Source organism: Urocampus carinirostris, chromosome 2 (assembly GCF_059441175.1).
Source record: "Urocampus carinirostris isolate Australia breed hairy pipefish chromosome 2, RoL_Ucar_1.0, whole genome shotgun sequence".
Lineage (NCBI taxonomy): Eukaryota > Metazoa > Chordata > Actinopteri > Syngnathiformes > Syngnathidae > Urocampus > Urocampus carinirostris.
In genome coordinates, this window is record NC_142350.1 from 61,661,815 (window position 1) to 61,683,716 (window position 21,902).

Genomic DNA, 21,902 nt, shown 5'->3' on the forward strand with positions numbered 1-21,902 from the left:
TATTGGCTGAAGTTATTCGGAGCCTCGGATACGCTAGAGGGCCAAAACAAACCCTGCAATTGGCCGAAAAAGATGACTGAATAGCAAGCTTGCTTTACTACGCCATAAAGAAACATGTTTCATTAGTCTGTATTTGTAAACATTTTACTCTCCTGGATTTACTACACTCACAAGACCATGATTGCGTATCATTATTGAACGTGAGAACTTAGGTGAGTTATGCGGCTTTATATTTTCCCGGTATCTTGTTTTAGAACGATCTTGATGTTGCTGTGATAAGTTAAGTGAATTAAACTCAATTCCAAGTGTTTATTGTCTTATGCACAGTAAAGTTGCGAGCGAAAAAGAAAATAGAAACTAAGGAATGGTTGGCATTTCTTGAATTCCAAGACTTTAACCTTCCGAATGATATTTGAAATGACGCATTTAAGTGACATCGTACGGACACCGCATCCGCACGTGTCTACGACACGTATTTGCTTCTTTGCAAGCTTTGGGAATGTTAAGGGGGTAATCAGTTGGACTGAATCATCTGACTGTTTTGTCCACGTTCCCATTGTAGCGCCTTATAATCCGGTGCGCCTTATCTATGGAAGATATAGGACCAAAAACTATTTTTTGGGGGTGCGCCCTATAACCCGGTGCGCCCTATAGTGCGGAAAATACGGTACTTTGTGTGTCAGCAATATTAAACAGACAGAATTTAACAGTTTTGAAATGATAAATCTTTATTGTTTTTATTTGTATTTGGTTCGTGCCACCTTTGCATTGACAATGCCAAAATGATGACGATAGCATTAGGAGTGAGACAACAGACGGTTAGGCAGTTTCCTCCTGGTTATTTATCAATGAATGCAGTAAAATTTGATGGGCAGTAAAAATGCTCATCATGGCATTTTACTTGCAAGGGCCCACCACCCTGCCGCCACACATGCCTTGGTTACGGCAAATTTTCATCATGAGACCCATGCCCCTCATGAACTCCCCTATGTCTAGCTTGCCATCGTTGCTCTTGTCCAAGCGCTCGAAAACCTTGTTGAGTTTGTTTTCATCTATTTCCATCTGTGGAGCAGAAATTTGCTTTGCTTTAATTTCATCAGATAAAGGAACAGTAAAAAAATGGATGCTGCAGTATCATCCCTCACGTACCTCAAAGGCTTGCTCGATTAAAGCTTTGAACTCCTTCTTGTCCAGAAAGTCGTCGGCGCCCTTGTGCTGCTCAAATGAGTTCTTCAACCCTTCCATGCATTCCTTCAAGTTCTTTGCCATGGCTCTTTAAGTGGTCCTGAGATTTGCTCTGAAAAACGAGGACAGAAATGGTAAATGGTCTGCATTTATATAGTGCTTTTCAAGTCGATAAAGACCTCCCAAAGCGCTTTACAATGTTCTTCACACTTACCCATTCACACACACACTCACACACCAATAGGGAGTCAGCCATGCAATGAAATGATCTGCATTTTAGATAGCGCTTTTCAAGGCAAGACTTCCCAAAGCGCTTTACAGTGTGCTTCACATTTCCCAATAGCGGTCGTGCAGCCATGTAAGGCGCTAACCTGCTTATTGGGGGTATTAGGGGTTCAGTGTCTTACCCAAGGACACTTCGACATGTAACGAGGAGGAGCCGGGATTCGAACTGCGATCTCTTGATCCCAAGACGAGCGCTCTACCTCCTGAGCTACTGCCGCTCCCGATGGTGTCAATGTATATTAGTGTTGAATATTGAACTTCATTCCAATTTTCAACATGCATATTTTTAAAATCATTTTTTAGAGTGTTTTCAGTGTTAAGTTTACGGATTTGGGTCATCAAGAAAATCAAATTTTAAAAGATTAGTTTGCATAAAATTAAAAGGAGAACGTTTGTGGCGGCCAAACGTTTTGAACCTGAGAAAAAAACGGAACTTACAACTGGAAAATGCATTTGGTGATATTGAATTTTGAAAAATACCCACTTTAAAATGTAGGTAATTGTGTGAATCATATATTTTTGTCATGAACCGGAACAGGAGGAGAACCCAAATGCGTGACGTTTCTCACACAAGCTATTATTTTACGGGAAATGAGGCAGTCATGCACGTTAACCCAAACGCCAGTGATTCGGTGATTGTTGGGCGGAAGATGTAAGGCAGCAGTCTGGCGTGGAATGACAGGAAGCCAGAGATCGATCAGATCGATACCAATCGCACGAGCAGATATCGGAAAGATGGGGTCAATATCAGACCGGACGGGACAGACAGGATTGAAATCAAACACTGGAGATCAAAATTAAACAGGACAAACTAGACGGGAACAAAACTGGAGATTGATATTAAAAAGTATAAAATAGACGGAACAATACCAGACAGGAAACACATGCAAGAAACCGGACAGAGTCAAAACCCGGGTGCAGAGGTTGGTTGACGGACTGACACTGGGTGAGTGAGAGCACTGAGCTTAAATAGAAGGGAAGCCAATTTGTCGACATGCCCAGCTGGCACCACACGGGCGGGGCCAATTAGGCGCCATGGCAACCGCGATAATTTTTCAGTTTGAAAACGTTGTTTTCCACTTTTGGGCCTTTTTCTTTTATAGTTACAGATCAGTTTTTTGAGTTTGGAGGGGAAAAAAGTGAACAAAACACGTTTCTTGATAGAGAATTAAAGAAAAAACATATCAGTTGAAAAATGAGGTCCAACAAAAGTTAAATAAAAACAATCATTGTATTCTGAAGAGAAGAGAAGAGAAGAGAAGAGAAGAGAAGAGAAGAGAAGAGAAGAGAAGAGGAGAGGAGAGGAGAGGAGAGGAGAGGAGAGGAGAGGAGAGGAGAGGAGAGGAGAGGAGAGGAGAGGAGAGGAGAGGAGAGGAGAGGAGAGAGTACTTGAATCTTGGGATAAATAGTCAAAAATATTTAGAGGTAGTGCTCGAAGACTGGCCTAATTGTAATATAAGTCCATGGTGTCAAAAGTGCAATGAAAGATAGAGCAAAAGAAGAGTAAATAGATACAGTTAAGATGAGATAGCGAATGGCATGGTCGTGGGAACCTCCTGAGTGGGTTCAAATCCAGCTCCCGGCCTTACTGTGCGGAGTTTGTATGTTCTCCCCGTGCTTGCTTGGGTTTCCTCCGGGCACTCCGGTTTCCTCCCACATTCCAAAAACATGCATTTCAGGTGAATTGGCCGGTCCAAATTGTCCCTAGGTGTGAATGAGCGAGCGAGTTGTCCGTCCCCGTGTGCCCTGCGATTGGCTGGCAACCAGTCCAGGGTGTCCCCTGCCCACTGCCCGATGATTGCTGGGATGGGCTCCAGCACCCCCGCGACCCTACTGAGGATAAGCGGTGCAGCTGATGAGATGAGCGAATGGCATTGATTTTTTTACAATGTTTTAGCAAACCTATCACAACAATATACTTCCGAAATTCTCCAAATTAAAACTCTGCCTCGCCACTAATGCACAATACGTTTTTAACATTTCAAACTTACATTCCATAAATCCTTTTCTAACCTCCACCAACTTTAAGCTGCTATCGATACTCACGTTATGTTCAGAAGAAGTCTTCACCAGCAATGTCAGTGTGCGATGAAAGTGCTCTTCTTTTATACTCTCCTAACGAATATTTGTCCTTTGAACAATATCATTGCAAATGGCCGACAATACACCAAAAGATAAACATTCCGTTGACAACACAATAGGTACAACGCTAAGGAGGTAAGAGGTAATGTTTGCAATGAGTCACGTTATTCCACATACAAACTGGTCTGTAGGTTAAAGGTTTGGTTAGAATTTTTTGTCCTTTGTGTTTACTTATTTGTAATATGTTATCGTACACTACCTTTTTTAATGTTATTTGTAATCACTTGGTGTGACATTACTTCAACAAAGTATAATATGACGTGATCGTAATGAAATAAGATTAGGTATGGAGACATCATACAGCATTGACTAAACGAGAAAGGTGATTTATTTTTCGTTAATATTATTATCTTTAAATGGACACTGTGTAATATTAAACCACGAGATGTTGTTTTATTGTGCAACCAAAAATGAGAGCAAGGAGCAGTGTTCCCTCTAAGCTGCGCGCGTGCGCAATTGCTCACTGCTCGCACATTCTCAGCGCACAAGAAAATCAAGCCAGTGCACAAAAATGAGGGCTCAAAATGACTAATTAAGAAGCGACTTAAGTCAAAGTTACAGTGCATGAAGGTAAAAATACAAGGGTTCCCCTGACGTTGTGTCCTAAATGTGGTATTTTGAAGTCGAGTCGAAGGAGAATGAAGTTGAGTTAGTAGAGTTCGTCGAGAACAAGCTTCTTCGATGAATGTGAATAGCATGTTAGGTCGAACTACGGCATAGAAGAAACAGTATTTTACTATTCTGTACTGTATTTGTAAATATTTTACTCTCCTGGATTTACTACACTCACGGATATAAGAGGACCATGGTTGCACATAGTTATTGAACACAACGACTTCAGTGAGCTACTCCGGCTATATATTTTCCCAGTATCTTGTTTCAGACTGAACTCGATGTTTCTGTGATAAGCGGTGCAGATAATGGATGAAATGGAGTGTCTATTTTTAAATTAAACTCAATTCCAAGTGTTTATTGTCATATGCACAGTGAAGTTGCAAGCGAAAAAGAAAATAGAAACTAAGGAATGGTTGGCATTTCTTGAATCCCAAGACTTTAACCTTCCGAATGATATTTGGAACTTTGAGTGACATCGTACAGACACTGTTTCCGTACATGTCTGAGACACGTATTTGCTTCTTTGCAAGCTTTCGGAATGTTAAGGGGGTGATAAGTTTGACTGAACTACCTGACTGTTTTGTCGACGTTCTCATTGTAGCGCCTTATACTCCGGTGCGCCTTATGTATGTCAAATATAGGACCAAAAACTATTTTTTCGGGGTGCGCCCTATAACCCGGTGCGCCTTATAGTGCGGAAAATACGGTACTCCAAAAGCAATCAGTCCAATGCGTCTCAGCCGGTGTCAAGGAGCGGGGCCAGCTGGGCGCCATGACAACTGTGCAGGACATGACAGACTACCCCTTTTCGAACATGTTATGTATCATTATTTTGTTGTTGACTCATTGTTTTTGTTCTATTTTTATTTTTATTTTCGAAATAAAGTTTACATTCATTCATATGTTTAGCTGAAGCAAATGATTGTGTTATGCAGCACTAGCAGGGTCAGATCAAGGAGTCAATCTTTTACACGGACCATAATATTATTCAGGTGCTGACTATGATAAACTGTTATAAGGCACTTCTATCTAAGCCCAACATGTCTATTGTTTGAGTTTTATAGGTGTAACGCAGAGGGTTAAGGAGGTAAGAGGTAAAGCTTGTGATGAGTCATGTTTTACCAACTGCTAACTATTTATGGGTGGTGAGTTGGTTCGTGTGCTTGTTGCATGACTCTTATCTGTTAAATCCACGATTAAGCCTATTCATAAGAATGAATAAGGTTACTCATTATGTTTTTGTCCTTTTGTTAAAGAACAGTATTCGTGTCATGATGTCTGTTTTAATTTACATCTCTGTAGTTCTTTATACTTCTATATTTGTATACAGCCTTCAACAGTGTTTCTCAAGTGGAGGGTTGCTATCCAAAAGTCAAGTGAAGTCAAGTCATTTTTATTTGTATAGCCCTTAATCACAAAGAGTCTCAAAGGGCTTCACAGGCTATTACAAAGACTATTTTTTTCAGACTATTATTACACCATCCCCTGATCTGGAACCAACATGTGGGCAAGGAAAAATTCAAAAACCTCAACATGAGGAAAATGTCACAATCACCCGGATCAGGAACACCTGTGTTCAGGATTTGGCGCCAACAGCCAGGACAGCTGTTTGGCGCACCCCGTACATTTAAATCCCCTGCTTCCGGTAACACTTTGTCTGATTGTACTATGCGATCTGTTGCCTTCTGCTCAGAAAGCCCGTACCTCCGACTCTTTGCCTGCCTCCTGTTTTTCTGCTTGATCTCGGTTGCTGACCAGTTTCCGAATTTGCCTATGACCTGCCCTGCCCGTCTGACTCCTGATCACTCTTCCGAATACTACGACGCCCTTCTTCTCCAGCCCCGGCCAACAACACTACGATTACGCCTGTCCGCGACCATTCCCGCCAAGCCTTCACCCGCCTGTCAAGTTCCGTCAATCCGCCAACCAACGGATCGAAGAATCCCACCTTGTCATTTCCTTCCTTTCAATAAAACCAAGAAACGAGCGCAAGTGATCTCAGTCTTCCTTTCGTCCTGTCTGACAGAAAATGAAGAAACCTTGAGAAGGGACCGCACATGTGGCACACCCCTTTCAGGATTACCAGACAGCAAAGGATGTTGCAATCCCAAATAATACAGAGATATTGTCCCAGAAAAGTATACGTTATTCATATGCCATAGAGTAGAAGTGTGTTTTAAGCTTAGATTTAAACATTTCCACTGAGGTTGCAGAACGGATCTCAGGGTGAAGAGCATTCCACAGCACCGGTGCCCGGATGGAGAACGCTCTCGAACAAGCGGAACACTTCTTGGCCCTTGGGATCACCAGAAGACCGGCCCTCTCAGAATAAAGGCTTCGGACCGGAACATAGGGGGAAATCAGATCTGAAAGATATGAGGGAGCAAGTCCATGTATGATTTTGTATAATACTAAGAGAACCTTGAAATCACATCTTAGGCTAACAGGGAGCCAATGCAGGTTAGACAAAATCGGCCTGATGTGATCGGACTTTTTTGTCCTAGTTAATAGGACAGCATTTTGTACCAGCTGAAGACTCTTGATTCTGGACTTCGGGAGAGTAGTGCATTACAGTAATCGAGACGGGAGGTAACAAACCCGTGAATTATAATCTCCGCATCCGACTGAGACAGTATAGGACGAAAAGTGAACCCGTTGTTGACGGGTCGCAGGCCTTTGCCTTGGAAAATAACTGAGGGTTACTTAAACTCCTTAAAAGTATATAGTGATAATGCCGTGCACATCTGTGTTAACACCAGTCATTTCACACCACAGGAAAAGACCGGTAAAGTTTGTATCCTCATGTTGAGCATGGCCAAACGCCGATACAGCGGGAAATATATGAGATGTGGATTTCATTATATTGAAGACGAAGCAACTAAGGTTTGGGGATTTAATTAAGAATACAGCTAATTGAGTATTAAAGGGGTAGTGTGTGTGTTGTCTGACCACTACACATAGCTTAATGTGTACAGCAACTGAAAATGAGTGCTACAAAGGACTAGGAAGATTACAAACTACGGAGACTTAAATATTCAGATTCAGATCTACTTTATTGTCATTCTAGTACACGTGTATACAGAACGAAATGTCGATACATCTGACCCGCACAGTTTCCTTGAATGTACAGATATAAATAAAAGTTGTATTGTATTATGGCTACGTATAGTATTTTACCCTAGTGCCGATAGTGCAAGAGGAGTAGCTAACCAGATGTGCAAAATGGGCAGTCAGTTTAACAAGTCAGGTAAACAGTAACATTAACACTGTAACAATAACGCTGTAAGTACAATAGTGCAGAGAGCAAATGTGCAAGGAGTGGCAAGCTATAAAGAACTGCCAGTAGTGCAAAAAGTCAGATTAGCAGCCGTTTAGATTTAGGTTAACTATATGTTAGATTGATATTAGTATGATCCCGATATCCTACCCTGTGTATGGCTCTTATTGCACGTTTTTGAAGGATAAAAAGGGGCTGTAGTGAACTTTTGTAATTATTGCCCCAGACTTCTGCACAATATGTTAAGTATGGCAGAACTAGAGAAAAATATAATAGATAATCATTTTCGTTCAATAAATTTAAGAAGTAGACTATTTTTCTTGATTTGGGTCACGGCTTTTAATTAGGGCGGTATGGTAAGTCAAAATAAGATGCCTATGGCTAATCATTGTCAAGGAACCGGGCCGGGAGGCAGGAAGGGTGAACTCATTTGCGTAACGATCAGTTACTTTTATTTAGAAAATAAAAGTCGTCCAACACGCAGGGACAAAAACAAAACAAAAACAGACTTAGAGGCAATCAGAAATTCAGACTGGGTAATACTCACAAAGTTAAAGTTACTAATTTAGACAAACGGGCATGACAGGTCTTCCTTGAGTCGAACAAAACAGAACAAGCAAAACAGAACAGACTAATGCAATGATCCAGCAACCGGCAGTCCCCAAAACCCGCCCTTTAGAAGCACTCACGCAATCTAGACAATCTGTTACAGCCGGTGCCAAGGGGCGGGGCCAGCTGGTTGTCATGGCGACCATGCTGGACATGACAATCATGGTGGTTGGTATGTATTCTTTTCTGAATACGAAATAGAGCAGTGATTTTCAACCACTTTGCCATGAGAAATTATCCAGTGTCACTTTTTAAAAGCTAGAATTTTATAAAACATTTATGAATCATTTTCTGCAAATATTAAGTCATTGTCAAGTGTCTGTGCTGTAAAAACCTGGGGGTATTGTAAATTATATTGTGATTAAACATACTGTTCAGTGTCATTTTATAACATTTTTGGTTCGTGGTGTGCCGCAACATTTTTCCAATGTAAAAAAACGTTTAAAAACACTGAACTAGACAACAAAATACACCCTGTTTTTTTTCACCTCATGTGGTGGCCTTTATGCCCCAAATTGCCCCTTTTGGTTTTGTGAAGGCATAACCATCCATCCATCCATTGTCTTCTGCTTATCCGAGGTCGGGTCGTGGGGGCAGCAGCGTTAAAAGGGAAGCCCAGACGTCCCTATCCCCAGCCACCTCCTCCAGCTCATCCGACGGGACCCCGAGGCGTTCCCAAGCCAACCGAGAGACATAGTCTCTCCAACGTGTCCTGCCGGTGGGACATGCCCGGAACACCTCCCGAGGGAGGCGTCCAGGAGGCATCCTTATTAAATGCCCGAGCCACCTCAAATGGCTCCTCTCAACGCGGAGGAGCAGTGGCTCTACACCGAGTCCCTCCCGGATGACTGAGCTTCTCACCTTATCTCTAAGGGAGAACCCAGCCACCCTGCGGAGGAAACTCATTTCGGCCACTTGTATCCGGGATCGTGTTCTTTCGGTCATGACCCAAAGTTCATGACCATAGGTGAGGGTAGGAACGTAGATCGACCGGTAGATCGAGAGCTTTGCCTTTCGGCTCAGCTCCCTCGTCACCACGACAGACCGGTACAGGGTCCGAATGACGGCAGACGCTGCACCGACCCGTCTGTCGATCTCCCGTTCCATCCTACCCTCACTCGTGAACAAGACCCCAAGAAACTTGAACTCCTCCACTTGGGGCAAGACCTCCTCCAAGTGGGGCAAGACCTCCTCCCCCGACCCGGTGGGAGCATACCACCCTTTTCCGACTGAGTACCATGGCCTCGGACTTGGAGGTGCTGATCCTCATGCCTCATGAAGGCATAACAAAAATATAAATTGTGAACAATAAATTTGGGTGGACCACCATTGTAGTGTCTTGTATAATGTTTAATTGTGTGTGCAAAAAAAGAAAGTGGTTCTGATACAACAAACAGGAATAAACATTCAAGAATCCATCTTCATTGTGTGTTTTTATTTAAGTTTTGAAATATAACAGTGGGAGAAACAAAGCCAACAAGTGGAAAACTTCCTCAGTGAAATCTAATCTTCATCATCCTCGTCCTCCTTGCCACCTCGTTTGCCTCGCCGGCCTCGATTACCTCCGCTTTTTCCAATATTTTTGCGGTAGTAAGACTTTATCAGAATAGAAATGCATCTGGAAAACTCCTGGATATTGATTTCGCCATTGTCATTCCTGTCCAATCTTTTAAAAGCCTCGTCGAGATCACTCAAGTCGAGTTTACCCTGCGGAAGAAATTGCAAGTCAACATAGTTGGGTAGGGTTACTTTAACTGGATTACTTTCAATTACTTTTGGATTACTCCAATACCAAATATGCTAATAAAAGACAAAAGAAACTAAATATGAATAAAATGACTCAATTTTGTGCAGGCTTGGGGAGTAACGGAATACATGGAACGGCAAAAATGATGTTGGCAAGCTGTTTGGATTTATATTCATTTTCTTTCTGTCGCATTTTATGTTTGTTTTGCCGGAGATCAGAGATCAAAGCCAGGAGAGAAAGCTTACCACGTGTTGTGAGTCATGTTTTTATTCATATTTAGTTTCTTTTGTCTTTTATTAGCATATTTGGTATTGGAGTAATCCAAAAGTAATTGAAAGTAATCCAGTTAGAGTAACCCTACCCAACCCTGCAAGTCAACTATAAGGGGCGATTGCAGTGACATAAAATGACACAGCACCCTGAATAATGTGTGTACCTTGTAATTGGAGGCAGAGACTTCTTTTCCCATCATACCTTTGAACTCTTCCGCGTTCAAACAGTTGTTTTCACCGCAGTTCTTCACAAAGATGTCAACGCAACGTTTGATGACATCGTCCAATTCGCCCATGGCTACTGAGTCAGGAAGGTGAAAGGTATCTGCTCATGGGAAGTGTCAGAAAGGAAAAACATTATATGATAGATGCAAAGAAAAAAGGTAGATGGATGGATGGATGGATGGGTGGATGGATGGATGGATGGATGGATGGATGGATGGATGGATGGATGGATGGATGGATGGATGGATGGATGGATGGATGCATGGATGGATAGATAGATGGATAGATAGATACCTGTAGATTGATAGATACATGTAGATTGACAGATACATGTAGATAGATAGATGTCTAGATAGATAGATGTCTAGATAGATAGATGTCTAGATAGATAGATGTCTAGATAGATAGATGTCTAGATAGATGTCTAGATAGATGTCTAGATAGATAGATGTCTAGATAGATGTCTAGATAGATAGATGTCTAGATAGATAGATGTCTAGATAGATAGATGTCTAGATAGATAGATGTCTAGATAGATGTCTAGATAGATGTCTAGATAGATAGATAGATAGATAGATAGATAGATAGATAGATAGATAGATAGATAGATAGATAGATAGATAGATAGATAGATAGATAGATAGATAGATAGATAGATAGATAGATAGATAGATGTCTAGATAGATGTCTAGATAGATAGATAGACAGATAGATGTCTAGATAGATAGATAGATGTCTAGATAGATAGATAGATGTCTAGATAGATAGATAGATAGATGTCTAGATAGATAGATAGATAGATAGATAGATAGATAGATAGATAGATAGATAGATAGATAGATAGATAGATAGATAGATAGATAGATAGATAGATAGATAGATAGATAGATAGATAGATATATGTCTAGATAGATAGATAGATAGATAGATAGACAGACAGATAGACAGACAGACAGACAGACATATGTCTAGATAGATAGATGTCTAGATAGTTAGATGTCTAGATAGATAGATAGACGGGCGATACATACAGCAACGAAGACTTCAGACTGTAGTAATATCCTCTCTTTCATTGACGAACACTACACACAGCTATGGAGGTTTCCAGACTGTTCTGGAATTCTCCTTTCCAAACAACCGCGCCTGATTTCACCTCTTAGTCACCGAAGTTTGCAAACAATGACTACTTCTCTATTCATGTCGCCAGGACAGGTTTTACCTGCTCCAGTGTTTGTATAAGTGCTCTGTGCATGGGTGGAATGTTATGGCATGTGTTGCCTTGGGGTGGCACTCTCTTATTTGCATCTTGTTTTTCAGTTGTCAAGTCTTTCCTTTCCTGCATTTGTACTGCCACGCCATTGGTGGATTTACTTCCTGACTTGCTGTTTTGCCTGTCAATCATCACCCCCTGTTGTCTATTGGCTGTGGCCTCATTAGTATAAAGGCACCTTGTTTATGCTGTCCACTCTCTTCTGTTTAGACTCTCTTTGATTCATTCTATTTTTTGTTATCCTTCAGATGCACACCCCTACAGACTGGTTTGTTGGTATGGCCAAGCCCTGGCATGTCAGACAGAGGCCTTTTTACATACCACACGTAGGATTTATTTTGTTCGACAGACTAGGTTAGAGGGGGTATGTCACCCTTGTACTTTATTGTAGCGATGGATTACCTGAACTTTTCTGAATCAGTGTATCAATATGAAGCATTGTGTTAAAATTGTTTAGTGTTACGAAGCATTTGCCACGGGTGACTGTGACGAGTCACGACACAGCTTCACCAATGCTTTCTGTATCATTGAAGCAAATGTGTTGAAATGGTTCAGTGCATTGACAGATTCATTGACATTCAGTGTAGTCGTCCTTTGCTGTCTCAGTCGGATGCAGAGATTATAATTCACAGGTTTGTTACCTCCCGTCTCAATTACTGTAATGCACTACTCTCCGGTCTCCCGAAGTCCAAAATCAAGTGCCTTCAGCTAGTACGAAATGCTGCAGCAAGGCTTTTAAGTAAGACAAGGAAGTTTGACCATATTACCCCGATTTTAGCTAACCTGCATTGGCTCCCTGTTAGCTTAAGATGAGATTTTAAGGTTCTGTTGGTATTACACACAATCATGCATGGACTTGCTCCCTCATATCTTTCATATTTAATTCCCACTATGGTCCGGTCCGGAGCCTTCGCTCTGAAAATGCTGGTCTCCTAGTGATCCCAAGAGCCAAGAAGAGATCCGCGGGTTCGAGAGCGTTTACCATTCGGGCCCCGGTGCTGTGGAATGCTCTTCCCCCTGAGATTCGATCTGCAACCTCAGTGGAAATGTTTAAATCTAAACGTAAAACACACTTCTATTCTATAGCATATGAACAACCTATATTTTATGTTCACAATATAAGGGGATGGTGTCATAATAGTCTGTAGTTTGCAATAGTCTTTGATCTGTGCAGCCCTTTGAGACTCTTTGTGATAAGGGCTATACAAATAAACATGACTTGACTTGACTTGACATTGGGACATTTGACACAATTCAATGTGGACATATTTAATTTACAATTGACCATAGTTAGCCTATTTGCCTAACACGCGAAAGGTCTTCGGTTCGAGACCAGGTGGAAACATATGTTGGCTTGGAGAGGGATGGGCAGCACCAGGTTGTACTTGCCAAAGACACACTACAGGAAATGGTGCCCCTACAACCCTAGTTGTTAAGGGATCCAACTAACCAACCCACCAACCAACCAACAGACAGACAGACTGTTTTTCTGTATGTCTAACTTGTAACCGAACCCGGATTTATGGCTCCAAATGTCAATCATTAAGTCGGGGCCGTCCCGGGCCGGGCTTCCCTCTCTTTTTTTCGCAGGGGATCGGTACCGCATGCACTTCTTTTTATTCAAGTAATTATTTAGATGACTGCTTTTTACATGTACTTGAGTAATATATTTCTGAAGTACCGTATTTTCCGCACTATAAGGCGCACCGGGTTATAGGGCGCACCCCGAAAAAATAGTTTTTGGTCCTATTTTTGACATACATAAGACGCACCGGATTATAAGGCGCTACAATGGGAACGTGGACAAAACAGTCAGATAGTTCAGTCCAACATATTACCCCCTTAACATTCCGAAAGCTTGCAAAGACGCAAATACGTGTCGAGAACACGTGCGGATGCGGTGTCCGTAAGATGTCACTCAAATGCATCGTTCCATCATTCGGAAGGTTAAAGTCTTGGGATTCAAGAAATGATAACCATTCCTTAGTATCTATTTTCTTTTTCGCTCGCAACTTTACTGTGCATATGACAATAAACACTTGGAATTGAGTTTAATTTAAAAATAGACACTCCATTTCATCCATTATCTGCACCGCTTATCACAGAAACATCGAGTTCAGTCTGAAACAAGATACAGGGACAATATAAAACCCGGAATAGCTCACCGAAGTCGTTGTGTTCATAATAATGTGCAGGCAATGTCCTCTTATATCCGTGAGGGTAGTAAATCCAGGAGAATACAATATTTACAAATACAGAATAGAAAAAAATGCTTTCTCTATGCCGTCAGCCACATGCTATACGCATTCATCTTTTTCGGCCAATTGCAGGCTTTGTTTTGCCGTTTAAGCCAATGGCAGCCTGTAAATGATAAAAAGGATCCGCCCCTTGACCTCCGAATAACTTTAGCCAATAGTGATCGATTCATCTGATGATTGACACATCTTTTTCGGCCAATTGCAGGCTTTGTTTGCCGTTTAAGCCAATGGCAGCCTGTAAATGATAAAAAGGATCCGCCCTTTGACCTCCGAATAACTTTAGCCAATAGTGATCGATTCAAATGATGATTGACACATTGGTTAGCCAATGAAACGCCGGTAAATAAATCCCAGCATCCACCGCGTACTACTTGGCGTTCGGGGGAAAATCTAGTCGGCGGAAGCAAGTTAGTTGGAAAACTTTGCAACTTTAAAATTGATCCATAAATAAAGCGCACTGTATTATATAAGGCGCATGGTCAGCTTTTGAAAAAAAATAAAGGCTTTTAGGTGCGCCTTATAGTGCGGAAAATACGGTACTTTTACATGAGTAACACACTTCTGCGCTCCAGTTTCATGCCGAAGTTATATTATTCAGATAACTTCGTCATAAAGAATATACTTACCAAACTACCAGTTTAATTTCAAACTAAATCCAAAGAAATTGTAATCCTCTGTGTCTCAGTCAAAGTTACGCCGCTTCCTCTTTCCACCTCTACATGGCTCACGTTAGCCGTCAGTTCCCCTTCTCGCTAGCAGCTTACAAACGTTACAAACTTTCTTTCTACTTTTCGGCCATATATGTGCCGCTTGGAATCTGCAGAATACAATTTTCTTTTCCGTGCCATTTTGTTTAGTTTAATTTCGCTGCACTTCAACGAAATGAGCACTTTGGCGCCAAAGTACGCAGTAAAGCTTAAGGTTTCCAAGTTGGAACCGCGATCTAGCTACAAATGTACAGTGGGACCTCGCTACTCCGCAGTTCTATGTTCGCGGGTTCAGAGCCTTGCGGGTCTAAAAAAATAATAATAATAAAATAAAATGCTTAATTTTTTATTTTTTTTTTAAAGCATTTTTGAAGGGGCGTCGATACTTCGCGGATTTTCACTTTTCGCGGGTGGTTTTGGTCCCCATTAATCGCGATAACCGAGGGATTACTGTATATTTTGTTCATGCCACAAAGAGTTTTTTGTAAACGAATGGAAAGTGCATATTGAGATGATCAAATTCAACAAAATTGCATAGTCCACTGCCACGTTTGATTTTTTAAAACATAAAAATAAAAATAAAAAAATAAAATAAAAAAAATAAACGTCTTTGTTGTCATTGTTAACAACGTAGTGAACAGTGTGTACAACTAGATTTAGACATGGTACTCCGGAGTAAACACTTAAGAGAGGAAAATAAGAATGTCAAAATAGATAGGCAAAAATATTCAAAATGCAATGGGGCAAAATGCAAAATCAAGAGGCGGAGTTTTTAAATAGTCTATATACTGTGTGTCCATATTAACGACGACTATTTTTCTCTTTATGAATAACATGGTCTTATGTGGCCACCTACTGCTGCTGCTTTAAAATGTTACCTCCCTTAATGTTTTGAATCGATGCTGCCACCTAGCGTTTTTTTTGCTAAAAGCCCTTAACAGCTGGAACAATACACGCAATGTAGCATGATCTTATGTAAAATCCCAAAATCTTTATCGAGCTTGTTTGTTACGTTTTATCCTTTTTTTAAATCTGTATCATTGTTGCATATTATGTAACACTGGGATAAAAATGTATTTGTAGGCAGGGTTGGGTAGGGTTACTTTAACTGGATTACTTTCAATTACTTTTGGATTACTCCAATACCAAATATGCTAATAAATGATAAAAGAAACTGAATATGAATAAAATGACTAAATTTTGTGCAGGCTTGGGGAGTAACGGAATACATGGAACGGCAAAAATGATGTCGGCAAGCTGTTTGTATTTATTTTTATTTTGTTTCTGTCACATTTTACGTTAGTTTTGCCGGAGATCAAAGCCAGGAGAGAAAGCTTACCACGTGTTGTGAGTCATCATTTTATTCATATTTAGTTTATTTTGTCTTTTATTAGCATATTTGGTATTGGAGTAATCCAAAAGTAATTGAAAGTAATCCAGTTAAAGTAACCCTACCCAACCCTGTTTGTATGTTATTAAACCTTTAAGGTACATTGTGTAATATTTGAGTGCCAAGTGAGCACAGCGTAGCATCAAGATGCCGGACAAGCATTGCGGCAACTACTAAGCACGGATTTCTCTATATAAAGAAAATACAAATTTCTTGACCTATGAATCCATCCATCCATCCACTATCTGCACCGCTTATCCTCAGTAGGGTCACGGGGGTGCTGGAGCACATCCTAGCGGTCTTTGGGCAGTGTGCAGGGGACACCCTGAACTGGTTGCCCGCCAGTTGCACACAGAGACAGAAAACTCATTCTCTCATTCACACCTAGAGACAATTTGGACCGGCCACTTAACCTGACGTGCATGTTTTTGGATTGTGGAAGGAAACTGGAGTTCCTGGAGGAAACCCACAGGAGAACATGCAAACTCTGCACAGGAAGACCGGTAGCTGGATTTGATCCCATGACCTCAGATCTGTGGCACGGACGTGCTGACTGCTCAGGCACCGTCCCGCCCTAACCTATGAATATTTATAAAAATTAACATTGGTATGAAAGTTCGTGTATTTTTGCCCATTATTCTTTTTCTTTTACCGAATAAAGTTTTTTTTTGTACCACTAGGAGGCACTAAATATTTCACACTGTTCCTTTGAAGAATTACTGTGTAATATTTGACCACTAATTGTCATTATATTGTGTGGCGCAACCTAAAACAAGTACTAAAAAGCACAAGGCTCAATACAAACTCTAGAGAGTCAAAGTAACCAAACGACACCATTTCTCAGCTTTTTGCAAGGTACCCGTAGCAGCAAGATTGTAGACAATCATGTCACCTCCCTTTAAGTGAGCGTCATGTGATGACAAATATATACAAATTTATTTTGTGTATATTGGGGGGGTGATGAGAGGGTGAGGGTCAAACAGAGTTGCTGGATACAACTGGAATGTTTGATGTTAGATCTTACATTACACATAGTCCAGTGTTTTTCCGAATTGCCGTATATTGGGGGGGTGATGAGGGGGGTGAGGGACAAACAGAAATGGTGGATCCAACTGGATGTTTGATCTTACAGTACACACAGTCCAGTGTTTTTTCCCGAATTGCTCAGTCCACGTATGGAATGACCAAATATTATGTAAAATTATGCACAAAATGACTTAAAGGAATGGGGGAATGGAACAAAAAAGAAAAAAATACTGAAAGGAAAAAGTAGTGAAAAGCTGAGAAAAAAAGAAACAAAAGGAAGAGAAAAAAAGAAGGAAAAATTCAGAAAAAAGCCAGAAAAAAAGAAGAGAAAGAAACAAAGGGAAAAAGTGAATAGAGGGAAAAAAAAGAAAAAAAATAACAGCTAGGAAAAAATAAACTTTACAAGGAATTAAAAAAAATGGAAAAAAACAGGGAAAAAGAAGAAAAACTTTATGAAATGGAAATCTTGCGAAAAAATTATAAAAACAAATGACGTTTGTAGGCCCTACAACCTTTGCAATCGTTCATGAGTCAATTCATTCAAAAGTGAAATATAATTTTGCATTTCCGGAAACTCAGCAAAATGTAACGTGATGTCAAGTTTTGGACATGTTTGGTAATTATTTAGTTGCCACACTTGGGGTTGCTGTTGCTCACTGTTGTTTCAAGCGTTGCTCACAGACTTTGTGTGAACGCTCAGATCCATGGAAAATTAGATAGATAGATAGATAGATACTTTATTCATCCCCGTAGGGAAATTCACACTTCCAGCAGTCCACCCCGTTGTTTATTAACAGATGAACATGATGCCCTAGGGGTGCTTGTAGCGGAGTGGATGACGTCACGCCAGTCCAAAAATTCGACATCCCTGCGGCAGATGGAAAACTTTTCTTTGTGAAAATCCAGGGATACACCACCTCGTGTTAGCAAGTCCGCCTCCTCTCCGATTCCCCCCGGCTTTCGTGTCTCTGTTTAGCGGCGTTGAAGCCGGATTGCTCCGGGTAGCTCCGGGTGGCTACACGTTAGCGTCCGGAATGCTAAACGTGAGCCACGTTTCCGCAAAACACAGCAACTGCGCTCCCTGTGCGCTTCGATGTTTTCCACCAGCACTCGATCTTATTTGGTCGTGAGTTCGCATTTACCATGATTACGGATGGTACCGAAGACTTATAACGCCGCTAGCCGTTTCGCTAGCTCCGGGTCTTCCTCCACGATAGGCCCCTTCATCACGCCGGCACGAGAATTCTTCAGGGCAAAGAGTTGAAATTCCTTGAATACACGCATTTCTTGTGCGTTAAAACCCATGTCCATAGGATAGAAGTAATCCATAGTGTAGTTGTCAAAACGGGAAGAAAAAACACCGAAGATAGGAGCAGACAATAAAACAATAGGGCAGCTGCTGAAGAGGGAACATTGCCCACAAGTATATTCTAAAATATGTACAATAGTTAGTGTATCTTTATTGTTCAAATCTATATTGTCTTTTTTTAATGAATTAAGTTTTTAAAACACTAGGATGGGCCAAATAGTAGACAAAACCCCTGGAATACTGTCTCTCTCATCTCTCTCTCTCTCTCTCATCAGCTACACCGCTTATCCTCAGTAGGGTCGCGGGGGGTGCTGGAGCCCATCCCAGCAATCATCAGGCAGTGGGCAGGGGACACCCTGAACTGGTTGCCAGCCAATCGCAGGGCACACAGGGACAGACAACTCGCTCGCTCATTCACACCTAGGGACAATTTGGACCGGCCAATTCACCTGAAATGCATGTTTTTGGAATGTGGGAGGAAACCGGAGTGCCCGGAGGAAACCCACGCAAGCAAGGGGAGAACATGCAAACTCCGCACAGGAAGTCTGGAGCTGGATTTGAACCCACGCAGGAGGTTCCCAAGACATGAACTGTGCTGCACATGCGCTAACCACTGCGCCGCCGTGCTGCCCTGGAATACCGTATTTGTCTCAATTTGTTGTTAAAGAATTTGTCAAATGAATGAATATTGTGGTGTTGAGAACATGAATGCTGACTTTGTATACTCAATGGTGACGTTGTCATGGCAACGCCTCACATATTTTGAATTCTTTCGACGCTTTAGTGTTCTGAGGGCGTGTAATACATCTCGTGCCGTGGTAATGTGTCATCCTGGAGGCCCTTTCATAACCTGGCTGGCAAAGATAAACGAACAAAGACACTTTACTTTTCTTCCAGCCATTTTTGGCCGATTCATTCAATTGAAGACATTTCGCACCGAGAGGCATGCCGACCTAAAACGTCATAACCATATCCTTGAAAACTTTGTTGATTTTTATGGTTAAAGACGCATGATCAAAATTTAACACAAAATATTACTTTAGTTATAAGCAATTTGGACAACGTTGCTATAATATATGTAACGGGTGTAATAATAACTTTTGTTTTGTTGAAATTCCTGCTGAAATATGTTGTATAGTTTCTGTATAAGTGTCTTGCAATGATGAGTCCAACAGTGCCACCTGCTGGTATGGGGTAGAGTTTGTTTTGGCTTTTGACATGTGACCAGAAGGCGGGGTTTTGTTGGCAGTCTACAGAGCGAGATGCCAACGGTAAGGCACGATATTTTGGTTTTAAACATTAAAACCACAGCTGACAAATCTCTCAATATGCACAGTAATGTGATTGATGTTGTCAAGCTGTTTGGATTTATTTTCGTGTTGTTTCTGTCGCCTTTTATGTTAGTTTTGCCGGACGTTGCATGTTGTGCTAAAATGCTAATTCCCCTTATAGAGATCAAAGAGATCAAAGCCAGCAGAGAAGCTTACCACTTGTTGTGACTCATTCATTTGCAGGTAAATTGTACCCGTTTTTATACTCATTATTATTATTATTTCTTTTTCTCATATATATAAAAAGGATGATGTTGGTTAAAATTCAGACTAAAGGAAAAACGATCTCTTGTTAAAAGTATCTTGTTAAAATGGATGTAAAAATGTATTGTGATGGTTGATATCTCATCTCATCTCATTAGCGGCACCGCTTATCCTCAGTAGGGTCGCGGGGGTGCTGGAGCCCATCCCAGCAATCATCGGACACCCTGAACTGGTTGCCAGCCAATCGCAGGGGACACAGGGACAGACAACTCGCTCGATCATTCACATCTAGGGACAATTTGGACCGGCCAATTAACCTGACATGCATGTTTTTGGAATGTGGGAGGAAACCAGAATGCCCGGAGGAAACCCACGCAAGCACGGGGAGAACATACAAACTCCGCTCAGTATGTCCGGTAGCTGGATTTGAACCCACACAGGAGGTTCCCAAGACCTTAGAACTGTGCCGCACAAGCGCTAACCACTGCGCCGCCGTGCTGCCCCGATGGTTAATATTCTAAAATATATTTTATGTAAACTGAAAAGAAAGCTCTTTGAAATGTATTGGGCAGTCTAACAGCGAGCTGTCAACGAGATCAAAGAGATCAAAGCCAGCAGAGAAGCTTACCACGTGTTGTGACTCATTCATTTGCAGCAACTACAATAAAAACTTCATCATCCAGTTCAGCGTGAATGTGGATCTTTGGTGGGACAGGTACACCGCGGTTACATATATATATATTTATATATATTATATATATAAACACTCGCTGTAATGAGCTTCACTTTTTACAGTCTTGCTTCTTTAATAATTTGCACCGTTTCTGTCTTCTGAGAGGTTAAACAGTATCCCTACTTCAGTTCTTATTGACGATTAAAAGCATAATTGGACATCAGTTATTTGTAAAACAAAAAACACTGTATACAGTTCTTTGGTATGTCAATTGCTGATGGGAGTAACCAAAATAAGACAGTTGAGTGAAATGGGAGTGCAGTGCACATGAATTTGTTTGCATTGCATTGAATGAACTTCTAGATCAGTAGGTTAACCATTTCGGTCAAGTCTTTGTAAATCAGTTCTGAGAAAGGTTTCATTCAGCAGAGAAAATCATCGGGACTTCTCTCCCCTCCATTCAGGACATTGGCCAGAAGCGCTGCCTATCCCAAGCTAAGAACATTATCAGGGACCCCTCTCACCCCCATCATAGACTGTTCACTCTGCTAGCCTCTGGGAAGAGGTACTGCAGTGTGCGGTGCAGGACCACCAGGTTCCGCAACAGCTTTGTCCCCCTGGCCATTAGATTGTTAAATGGTCAATCACACACATAGTAAGTCTACACTGCTGCTAATCTGTACATCTGTTGGTTTTGTTGACTTTTTTTGCACTATTGGCAGTTCTTTATAGCTAGCCACTCCTTGCACATCTGTTCTCCTCTGCACTATCGTACTACAGTGTTATTGTTCCTGTTTACCTGACTTGTTTACCTGACTGCCCATTTTGCACATCTGGTTAGTTGCTCCTCTTGCACTCTTTGCACTACTGTAAAATACTATACATAGCCATAAATTATTTAGTATATTATTAGTACTCAATACTCCAACTCAATACAACATTTTATTTATATCTGTACATTCAAGGAAACTGTGCGGGTCAGATGAATCGACATTTCGTTCTGTATACACGTGTACTAGAATGACAAAGTAGATCTGAATCTGAATCTGAATTATGTCTCCCTGGTGTGTGGTTTTAGGGGAAATTGTTCAAGGTGAAAGTACATGGTAAATGGTCTGCTTTTCAAGTCAATAAAGACCTCCCAAAGCGCTTTTCAATGTGCTTCACACTTACCCATTCACACACACACTCACACACCAATAGTAGCCATGCAAGGCGCCGACCTGCTTATTGGGGTCATTAGGGATTCAGTGTCTTGCCCAAGGACACTTCGACATATAACACGGAGGAGCCGGGAATCGAACCTGTCTGTTTAGTCTGTATATGGATTGATTAGATTTACTTAATTCTTGGCTATTTTACTTGTTTCACTCTAGT

General features: G+C 41.3%; 1 protein-coding gene and 1 long non-coding RNA gene across 2 annotated transcripts; both read right to left on the reverse strand.

Moving 5' to 3' along the window:
* Positions 1–702: 702 nt before the first annotated feature.
* On the reverse strand, positions 703–3,631 carry LOC148372842 (uncharacterized). The gene is made up of 3 exons (XR_015849570.1): positions 3,517–3,631; positions 1,150–1,297; positions 703–1,062 (listed from the first exon to the last, which is right to left on the reverse strand). It is a non-coding gene; the product is annotated as an uncharacterized LOC148372842 (long non-coding RNA).
* A 5,896-nt stretch (positions 3,632–9,527) lies between these two features.
* On the reverse strand, positions 9,528–11,648 carry LOC148372843 (uncharacterized). The gene is made up of 3 exons (XM_088327425.1): positions 11,389–11,648; positions 10,297–10,457; positions 9,528–9,820 (listed from the first exon to the last, which is right to left on the reverse strand). The coding sequence occupies exons 2-3, from the start codon at positions 10,426–10,428 to the stop codon at positions 9,617–9,619; spliced, it is 336 nt and encodes a 111-aa protein (XP_088183551.1). The 5' UTR covers positions 10,429–10,457; positions 11,389–11,648; the 3' UTR covers positions 9,528–9,616.
* Positions 11,649–21,902: the final 10,254 nt, after the last annotated feature.